This window comes from Phragmites australis, chromosome 3, assembly GCF_958298935.1.
Source record: "Phragmites australis chromosome 3, lpPhrAust1.1, whole genome shotgun sequence".
Taxonomy (NCBI): Eukaryota; Viridiplantae; Streptophyta; class Magnoliopsida; order Poales; family Poaceae; genus Phragmites; species Phragmites australis.
The window spans coordinates 6,874,704-6,885,984 of record NC_084923.1 but is presented as its reverse complement, the minus strand read 5'-3'; the positions used below and the strand labels follow the sequence as shown (position 1 = coordinate 6,885,984).

The 11,281-nt window shown below is 39.4% G+C and overlaps 1 protein-coding gene across 1 annotated transcript; it reads right to left on the bottom strand.

Moving 5' to 3' along the window:
- Positions 1-856: 856 nt before the first annotated feature.
- Positions 857-10,942, bottom strand: LOC133911848 (uncharacterized). Its single transcript, XM_062354278.1, has 11 exons — positions 10,667-10,942; positions 8,628-10,140; positions 7,082-8,449; positions 6,599-6,900; positions 3,949-5,642; positions 2,555-2,984; positions 2,303-2,465; positions 1,838-1,941; positions 1,668-1,759; positions 1,383-1,569; positions 857-1,304 (listed from the first exon to the last, which is right to left on the bottom strand). Exons 1-10 carry the CDS (start codon positions 10,867-10,869, stop codon positions 1,493-1,495), a joined length of 5,946 nt encoding a protein of 1,981 aa, XP_062210262.1. The 5' UTR covers positions 10,870-10,942; the 3' UTR covers positions 857-1,304; positions 1,383-1,492.
- Positions 10,943-11,281: the final 339 nt, after the last annotated feature.

Below are 11,281 nucleotides of genomic sequence, written 5' to 3'. Positions count from 1 at the left end.
GGAAGCAGCACTGCCAATAATCCATTTTGAACCTTCGCCAAAATTAACATAATTAGATGCGCCGCACAGTGGAACGCATAGACATATGGATCAGGTTCAAGTGTCGAGTCATGACAAGAGAGAGCTGGATAACAGACATATCGTGGGAATCTGATTCATCCCGGTGGCCTAGCAACCCTTTTTATCCAATGATAGTGGCTACTGTGCGCGTGTGCGCGCCAGCTTTTGGCCCCTCTCGGCTATCTTGTTGCCGCATCCACCTAATTCCTCCGCCTGCCCCCACCATGTGTAGTACATCACACCTTCCATGGTTCCCTTATCCCCTCCTATCACTTCAGATATTCTCTCGTGGCCGTGAATTGACACTGACCACGACTCATACAGGGGCATGGATTATCCGCAACTCATAAGTCGGCAGTTTTGGGTCGAACTGTGGTATTAAGAGATACAAGTGCACAAGAGTGATCTGTATTCTTGGTAACTGTCCACACTTGTCCTTAAATAACTCTACAAACTTGACCTTTAAACTTGACCTACACGGTTACACCCACCCACCCCTCATATACACAGCTCCAGAAGTTATTTGGATGAATTTTTGCTAATGCATATCAGCAGTATTGCACCTCATTTCCTCTTATTTTATCCTTTGTTCTCTTACCTTTTTCCCTATTAGCTGCTACCCTGCTGGTCTCTACAGCATGTGCTTCCAGTCAGCAGACGCAGTAGCCCAGCCATGAGAACAACAAACATCCAAGGCTTGTTTCAAACGCAGGAATTTCACATGAATGATGAAATAGTTCAATTCTCATAGTAATATGAGAAGGGAAAAACAGAAGTACCACGGCTAGGTTCTGAATGATAAATATGATGTTGGATTGCACCAGAAGCATTTGTAAATTTACTTAATCAAGAGATTACCTAGACACCAACTTTCACATTCTCTTTTGCCAATTATGATCTGTTTCAAGCTTTAACATTACAACGCTTTGATCGGTCAAGTCTTATGAGGTAGTCAAAACAATGATACACCACTAGATCATAACTACCCTATTACCTTACTGTTGTTAAGTGCCTTGGGAAAAGGAATTCAATTGTAGTGATACTGAATGTGGCTTCAAAAATACTGGTTTAGTCAAGGATAAGCATGCTATATATTACCCCTGAGTTATAAACATCAACATGTGCTTAATATTACCAAGTTAATTTATGGAACAGCACCAGGCAGCTACAGACCTTATGGATGATCTTCTTTGTTCCTTCTCATATGTTATGGATACCAACAGTTGATTCGATAAGCTTTAAATCTGCAAAATAAGAATAAAGAAATCAGAACAAACCTTCTATTTGGTTTGGCTTGAATGTAAAAAGTAATGATTGGAAACCTTTTGTGGCCACCATATATCTCCTTGATCAAATGTCGGTGCAAAGCAATTAAGCCAAATTAGTCCACCCAAAACATGACACCAACTCCAACAATCAATAACAGGCTGCATTAGATCTTTCCCTGGTACTGGAAGTGTAATTTATAGTCATGCACCAGATCAGCAAGAGTGGTTCGGCATGGGCCCTCTGTAAAGCAAAAAAAAAAAAGGAGCAATTATCTTGGAGAAAATATTTGTATGTGTAAAAGTTACAACTGTTAAGCAGAATGAGCAGGAGTTACGGACCACCCAGATATGTGTGGAGCTGTTGAAAATCACTTTCCTCACATATATCAATCAGGGAATACACACCAGGTCTTAAGGCTTCGTCAATTTCTCTGCCATGTAAAAGAGCAACTCTGCTGAGACAAAAGCATATATGGAATAGCTTCTCTAGAGTCTACAGCACAACATACCGTGTTATCCCTGTCTGAAATGGACCCTGTCCAGAAAACATGGAAATATAACCGGCAAGGAAGTACATGGCGTGCTTTCCTAGAATTTCTCTTTGCTGACGCATCTACATTGGCCACAAAATAGGACAAAAGTATATAAGTTCTGTTGGCACATGAAACATAAAGATGCATTCCTGAGTGGCATGGACGGCATTTCTTTGTGGTGTTATTAAGTTTTTGACTTCTGAAAGCCAAACTGCAATCTGGTGTTGCAGCAAACGGTTCATCACGAAGCCTACTATTAGCAGTAGCTATTCTGGAAAGATGGCTTAAAAATGCCAAAATTCTTTAGCAGTTTGTAAACCCAAAATACAAAAGAGAACAGGATTCCAGCAGACCGCACAACTCAACCATATGGCTAGACGTGGCACACTATCAAAGTGAGATTTGTATTACTACAAATAACAAAATAGAATCATCACTAACCTCTTCATAAATTCTTCTGAAAAAGGAAGCACATTTTACTGCCTCCTCCATGTTCCAAGCAAAACATCCTGCCATGTTAATCATCTTGGAATCTGCAGACTCCAAACAACCGAGAAGTATGCTTACTGAATCCTCCAGGAGTGACACACACCGCCCAACCTCACTAGAACAAAGGAAAAAAGAACAATATGAAGACCAGAGACAAAGAATCCGAAATCAAGAAAGAAACACAAGACGAGTCAAAATCTCTACCGTTGTTGGTGCCGAAGAGTAGTGCATAACAACTTGCAACATGCAGCATAGAGATCAACTGAAAATTGTCTATCGAGTATATATTCAATATGATCTGCATGCTGTTGTGTCCTTTGGTTGCAATATTTTGCCGAAGAACGTGGTATACTCCGACAAGAAAGAAGATGTTTGAAGCCCTTGAAAAGTGTCACAGGAACATGCAGGCACTGGGAAACATGGGATGCATCAATTTGAAAAGAACGTCTCCCCACAAATGATGTGATAACCTCCACACACATTAGAACAGCGGCTCCAGCATCTGGATGGAACTCACTACAGTGAGGTGGTAGCTTTTCAATGTAGAAAATGAGTGGACTCTGAAGGTGTAGAACAATGTTGAATAAAGCACCAACTAGGCCTGGGACAGTTCTCTTAAAAACACGCTTGTTTCCTGCAATATGGGTTGAAAAATAGTTAAAATTAACCTTTTCCGAGCAGGCTTTCCATATAGATATTCTTCAATGAAACAAGATGTAAACCCTATAGTGCTCATGCCAAGATTTTGCTTGAAATAAAAGTGGCAGAAAATAAATGTACACCTTTACACATTACTCATTTCAAGAATTACCTAGATCAAAAGATACAAAACAGCATCAATTAGTCCATGTAATGATGTGTTATAATACATTATATGGGTCAGTTAAAAAACACTTTTTTGTGAATTCTGCACCATGTGGTACTGACTACTGACAAGCACCAGAACTAAGCCACTAATTAATATTACAAAGGGAGGGCCAAAATATGAGTGGAGTGTGGATCAAACATTTCTCCAAAGTACTATTACATATTCATGGATATGAATAACTTGATGCTTATTACCTGGCACATAAGTACTAACTCGATCTGCAGATGTAAGTGTTTTGGATATTGACACTGTCTATAATGTACTCTTACCACTTTGTCTGATAATTTACTGTCACTGTGGGTGACCAGAAATAACTAAAATGGTGTATTAGGAAAGCAAAAATCACAATGGATGTATCAATATCAATGTCATGCGTACAATATAAATTCATTTTTATATATTGTTGCTCAAACCTAAAGGTTGATTGGCATGAATTCTAGGGTGACTTGTATTTGCAAGGGGAGCACTTGCCAACTTGGCATAGAAAATATGTTTGTGAAGCAAAAACCAATTCCTGAAAATTACTGCCCCACCAGATATAAGTTTAGTATTCTTGGGTAAGTAATCTAGTTCTCATACATGATGGTATTAGAGACTTGTACATTACTGAATCCTCTGAGGAAGCTGATTTAACATCCATATTAGAAGTGATGGATTGAAATCACCTTCCCTAACAACAAATAATGTGAACTGTATCAAGAATATCATATAGAAAATTATGGCTGCTAACCTGGTACAAACTCAAGAACCAGATGGAGGCAATCGATCCCAGCGGCAACATCAGAAGAAACTGTCCCACCATTAGGATTTCCAGTGTAAACTTCATATATCGAATGGCTATACTGATTCACTCCAACCAATGCCCTTTCAATGACTTGTATAGCTGCATTTAGATGCGTGTTTGATGCAATATTGACAAATTTTCTAAGTAACAGTCGAAGTCTCGATTTCAATGAATTCTGCCTGACGACCAAATCTTTAGGAAAAACATAACCAGATGCATTCTGTAATTGAAGTGTTTTTGTACTTGAGCCAATCTCATGGGTAGGCAAAGTTGCATTCTTTCCTTGAAGTAAGATGCATTTCCCAATAGCCCTCAAATGGGTATGTACTATCTGAGTATACAGTTCTATTGAGATGTTGAGCTCAGGCAATGTAAAAGCACTTACTAAAACTTCAAGATATCTTAATACCCCATCAATCCATACAAGAGAAAACATGTGTGGCCAGCTAGACATGTCTGCAATTTTCTGTAGAGTGACAAAAGCTGTCCCAACCATTGTGCCCAATGAAAGCTGTCGGGCAGGGCTGCATGTCTGCCTAGAATTATTGCTTGGAAAGGATAGGGTGCCATGAAGTTTAACAATAGCAGCAGATACATTATAGACCTCCCTCAACGTTAATGCTATGAGTGGACATTCACCTTTCAAAAGGTTTTCCAAATGGAAATTTTGCATAGACTGTATATTAGACAGATCAAAACCATGACTTTCACATGAAACCCCGGATATGCCATTTGAATGGGCAGGAAACTCGTTATCCTTTAGATCATACTTTTTCCATTCATCCATGGCTGCATCAATATTCAGAAAACCATTCTCACAATCCAGCTCTTGTGGAAGACGAACAGAGATTAAATCAACAGAGCCAGAATCCTTGTTACCCATAAACAACACATGAAGGCAGATGTCTACAAAGGTCTCAAATTTAGCAATATACGTGCTAAATCTGGAATAATACTGAAGCATCATTTTCCTTTCCTCTAAGCTTGCTATTGGATAATTTTCTAATGTGCTTTCTAATGCTGAAATGAGACCCCACAAGAATCCACCTATGCAAGACATGGTGCATGACAATCTATTCCAACATACCGTGTTACGACAATTTTCTAACTTGATAACACACTTGCTATCCTTTACAGTTACAGGTATGACAGTTGTAGTCTTCTGTAACAGTTCAGCCATACTTTTGACACACTCCAAGGCTGAATTTTCTACTATATCAAATGTCTGTTCATCATGTTCTGAAGTGTTGCTTTCGATAGGGCTGCCAGTCAGGGAAGATTTAATTTGTTTCTTGTAACCCAACAAGCAAATTATCGAATTCAAATTAGCTAGTGTAGAAAATAATTCTGATGTCTTATTTACCAAGGAGAATATGGTATTTTTCACCTCATCAGTACACTCATCAAATATTTTATGTGATGAACCAACAATTTCCTGAACAGATCTCAAGAACCAAACCAGGGAATACAAGTTACCAAATTTTTTTGATAAGGCCAAGTATTGCTTTGAATCTGGGCGCTCTTTACCAAATTTCAAGATGAGATTTTTCATTGCCCTACGACAGCATATAAACAAATGCAGTAGCTTCATGGGATTGCAGAATTCACAGCGACGACCTAGCAATTTCAGTAGCAGGAGTCTGCAAGGGAAGAAAGCAATTAATGGTCAGCAACAAGATCATCACATTAACATTGCAGATAAGAAATGTGCACACTGGCACATATTTCCCCTATTTTCTGACAACCCACATTCCCAGGGAACTGGTTATAATAACTGACACATAGTCCACCTAGACTTGCTATCATGTGACAAAATGAGCTTAATTCACTGAGCACATAGAAAATGAGTAGAAACTAGAGATCCTGATATCAATAAAATCAAGCATCAAAACTGAAAATGTCTTAAGTCGACAAGTCGTATAGATCAATGACTATATTAACAAGGCTTTTGTGATGCCATGAAAAACTACCAACAACGACACTGATGATGTTAGCCATGTTTGTGTTGCCATGAGTGTCAACAATCATCATGATCAACAACAACAAAAAAGGAAACAAAGGACCTGTTACACGATACACATACCCTCCAATTCCCTCCCTCTGTTTTCAAAATACTTTTCACAATAGACTTCACTGTTAGATTTCCCATCTAAGGTACTTAAGCAATTCAGTTAGGTAAAGTGGAAATAGTAGTGTTAGATTTCCAATCTAAGGTACTTAAGCATTCAGTTAGGTAAAATAGAAATAGTAGTGTTAGATTTGCTATATAAGGTACTTTAAGAATGTTATATATTTATAGCTGTTTGCATATGTATTTGTTTAAATTCGCCAGTTGAAGTTTGAACATTAAGATCAAAAACAGAGTCAAAGTCAAAGGCACAGGTGCAATTAATGAGCTTTGGACGGAAAATGAAGCTAGGGGCTGAAAAAGTGCCAAGTATTTATGAACAAAACTTTTGGTCAAAAAAGCACAGTATTTGAGAATGGAAGGAGCATATAGTTCGACGTTTCTGAATTGGTATAAGATTCAACAAAGCATAGGCATCAATGCATCGTAATTAACACATATGGGCAAAGTTGTAAACTTCACACTTACCTCTCAAAATGGAGAATATAATTTATAAGCCGTAGGAATGACTTGGATTTTGCATGAAATCCAGGAACTGTACTCAAGAAATTAAGTAAATTCTCACAGATCCAGTATTTGTCTATGCAATGGGCATGTGTGGCATCAGAATCTGTACCAATCAACTTCTCATTTTCCAGGTTACATATAATCTCCATCAAATCAGGCGAGGAGTCCAACAGGGCGTTATCTTCATCAGAGTTGTTGACAAAAGAAGATATCGATTTCTTCAAAGCATGGCAAAAACTTGATGCCAAATTCTTCAAGAGTACCTAGGAAGCATAAAATTCAAATTACATCAAGTCATTAGGAAAGGCATGAGAAAGAAAGCACCCCAACCGTTGAATACAAAATAAACATTGATCATCAAACAGCAGATTTAAAAGCACCAACATACTCGATAGGTTACTCAGCAATATTTTCTTTAGATGGAAGGATTAGGATGATAGATACCTTTTTATCATAAATAATAGTATCGCAAAGGAGCCCCACCGAAATATTACGCAAATTGATTTTTCTGTATGAAGATAGAGTGCCAATATTCTCCTCCGTATCTGTGCAAGACCACTTTTGAACAAAAGAAAACCTTATCAGATTAGAAAAGAAGTTCTTCAAATCCTTCCTAGATGCATGAGAGCTCCAAATATCAATGTTGTCGCAGAGAAGCTGCCAAGTTGCTATAGGAAAAGAACCTTCATTTAAAGAGCATACGCTCAAATCCCAGGAACCAATAATTTCATAACACTCAAAAGGGTCATTATCTCCTGAAGATAATAACCTCACATAACTCATCATAAAACTGGTCAGTCGAGCGGCCTCGAGACTGCAAGACTCCTTTAATAGTTGAGTGTTTCCTATATCCTCCTTATCAAGTTGCTGTGCACCATCTTCAAGCAAAAAATCAAATGCCTTAATCTGCCTGTTAAGGTCATTGAGTCTCTGCATAGCCATCACATGAAAGCTGTAAACAAGCGGAGCAAAAGAAGAACAATTTCTTGAAAGAGATTTTGATAAACTCTCAATAACATCCAAAAGGGAGCTCGAACTTTCAACAATCCAAGCAAAATAACCTTCCCCGAGAATATTGGCTGGATTGGTCCATTCTTTTCCTGAGCACACAATGAACGGACTCTTCACTTGTTCTGCTGCTTTTGCAGCTACATCTGGAGGCATGAGGCCAATCGATTGCTGATACAAACTTCTACATGATATATATAGACGGAAGAAAAGGACAAAAATCAAGGAAAAACTTGGGATCTTCTGCCATCTGGCATGTTCTTTTTTAGACATCTGTTTTCCCATAACTGAAGAAACGAATTCACTTAAGCTGTTTGATTCATTTCTGACCAAGTGACTGAAGTTTGGTTGGATTGCGTTGACCAACCTTTCAACAGATTTTCCTACCAGTGTACTATTTGAAGCTGTGACAGTCATTGAATCAAGAACAGTAGTGTATAGTTCAGATAAGTGCCTACCTAGAAGTTCAACTTTCTGATCGAAAACGGACTTCCCAGCAATTGAGGGGGACTCACCCTGTTCTTTCAAATCATCTTCAATGCTGCGCCCTCTCATCCATTTCAATGTTTCTGTGAGATCTAGTGTAAGCTCATCTATGCATCGACTAGATTGTCCTTCCGGCATTGACTTTACTGAAGTACGGATAGCACCCATCAATGTTTCAGAACTCAACAATGTTGTCAATGATTCCAAACATGTCTGCGAGGATAAAGAAGCCACAGAAAATGTGCCCTGTACTGCATCAGGGCCACCAGCCCTGAATGTTCTCACTGCATCGCACAGCCTAAAAATCGAGCGGGAAACCTACATAATGAACCGAGGAGAGAAAACATCAGATTGGGGTGGGAAAAAGAAGAGCATACAAGCGGAATGTAAGAATCATATAAAAAAACCACCAAAAAAACATCGCTTATTTGACAATTGTATCAAATAATGGAATGAGACATTACTGAAATTAACAGGTGAAAAGTACATAACCAACCTGACGAAGCTCACTGAATGTGCAAATCACTTGAGATGAAAGGCTTGAAATCTTTGAAGCTAGCAGGAAACAGGATTTGATGTCCTTGGAAGATGCATTGATAGCAGACAAAGCAAAAATCATTAACCACAACTTCACGAGGTCATCCCCCAGAACCTTGTACTCAATTTCTAAAAAATGGCCAACTGCAGCAATAATCTCGGCAAACATTAAAGGCACTATCTTCTTAATGCTTACGTCTTCCAGATGCACAGCCGATACCCAGAATTTGTAAATCTTTTCAGATATTGAGATTAAGACCGTGTAGTTATCTTGCAAGAAGTTGAAGTAAGATCCTTCTGACGTGTCCTCTGTAGGTACATAGATCTTCTCTTCAATAAGTGTTGTCAGCATCACATTAATGGACTTTAGCATGCAATGAACTTCTACTAGCCTTGTAACCCCTAAATCTGTAAATTCCTTTTGTGAATATGATTTACACTGTAACATCAAGGGTTCCATAAACAGCATAAACACTTCAAAAAGTGATTCTCTGTGCTGTTGGGGTTCTTCAGAACCCTCACTACTTTTTTGCACCCTACTCAAAGCTATTCTGCTTGGTGTTAAAGTAGTTCTTTGATTTCTCGCTCTGCTAACAAACAGTTGAAGCAAGTAACCAAACCCGGCCAGCAATACAGCCTTGTTTTCTGCTATTATTCCTTTGAATCGCTCAAATAGATGTCTATGGTAGCTTCCTTTGATATCCTTGGCAGCAGAAGTTTTATTCAAACTCTTGAGATCAAAATATCCACTAAGATGTTGGGGATGAAACAGTCCATTTGACAAAACATCTTCAACAATTTTCAACATGGCTCCTGCATGCTTGTGCTTGTTGGAATTTTCTTGTGAATTAAGTAAAACTAACAGTTCCAACAATGGCTCAAGATTCCTATCAACAAATGCATGGAAAATATTCTTCGGATTTGCATAAAATCTCAGGAAGCTTGAAAATTGCCCAAGGAGGCAATTTGCAAGATTCTGAAGAACAGGACAGCAACTCTTCTCATTAGCTGCACCATTTTGGGCAAGATTTATAACCTCAATGGTACAAGAGGTCCACAAATCCAAGCCTGCATTGAAGAAAGCTCTTGTATTGGAGGAGAAAAGCGACGACATGCAGTCTAAAACTCGTTCGAAGAGCTCGAAAGATTCACTGCCAGCACATGACGTGTTGCTATCAACTCTGCTCAAACCATGTCTTGCAACACGACTAAGTGACTTAAGTAAGTTCAGGGATATTGAGATGGATGGCTTCTTTTCAATACAAACTCTCAGAATTACCCAGCATCTACTATCCAATGCTGGATCAAAGGGCTGTGACATCTTTTTACTATTCTCAGGAAAAATTAAGATAGACTGCACCCAGCTTCCAATAAATGACACCAGACGTGATAGATGAATGCTGTGCACCTTATGGCCATGGCTTGAGTTATTTGATTGTGTGGTTAAAAATTCAACAGCTAGCTCAATCTTTCTGCACAATTTAACAACTTGTTATGAAGCTTCCAAATAACAAAAGCAGAATAAGGTTCATGTAAACAGGTTAACCAAATGTGGTTCATCACCACTAAAACAAGCACTGAAATGTTCACTTACGCATGAATCAAACAGATCCTATTGGGTGGACATAAAAAATACTGCAAGTAACAATATGCCCAATTTCACCTGTCTTACTGCTTTTAAAAGACCAGGAACTAGTAAGGGGAACTACTATTTCACATAAATCAATGTGACTATTGTGCAAAACCAACAATTACGAAGCATTAGCTAGCAGCTGCCTACAACAAAATTATACTATCTCTCGTATATGCACTGAATTAGACGAATCCTCTCGTGCATTTAGTTATGGCGGTAAACAAGCATTTGGAATCCACCTTAACTGAGCCAGCTAAACAAGCAGACCAGAGAAGCATAATCACCGACTAATTCAAATTCCTAGTCATAGAATGACCGAGAGCTAAAGTTCACCTAAACCGAAGCAAAAGCGGTAAGCGGATGACCTTTCGAGCGAGAGGTCCTTGCCCTGGAGGGAGAGGACGAGGTCGAGGTGTTCCCACGCACCCCTGGCGCCGCCGCCGCCGCCAAAGCGGGGCCTGGCGGACTTGGGCTCGCTTGGTCCCTCTCCATCGCGAGGCGGCGACCGGCTCCGCCGCCGCCGCTTCCTTGCCGCGCCGGGGCTCGCGGTCGCAGCAGTCGGCTCCATGGCGGTGAGATGGCGGAAGCAGAGGAGGGTAGGGTTCTGGGCTTTGCGCCGCGATGCGGTTATATAGCCTCGTCTCGTTTGATGTCTCCGAGTGCTTGGACCCACGGGCACCGGTCTACAGCAGGTTCAGGACCGGGCGGTGAAAACCGGTCCCAGCGGTAACTGAAATTTACGGTTATCGTAAAAATAGTTTAAAATTTGATGAGAATTTGTTTAAAATTTATTCGATCAAATTTATATTTTGAAAAAATCAATTGAATCGGCATTCGATAACCACTCGAATTGTACCGGTTACAGAGCGAATTTACTGATTTATCGAACAGTTTTTTTGCATTGACAGCATTTCTCGATAACTGTCCGGTTTTCTTAATTTATTAAGCGGTTTCTCAAATTTCAGTGAAGTTAAAAAAAT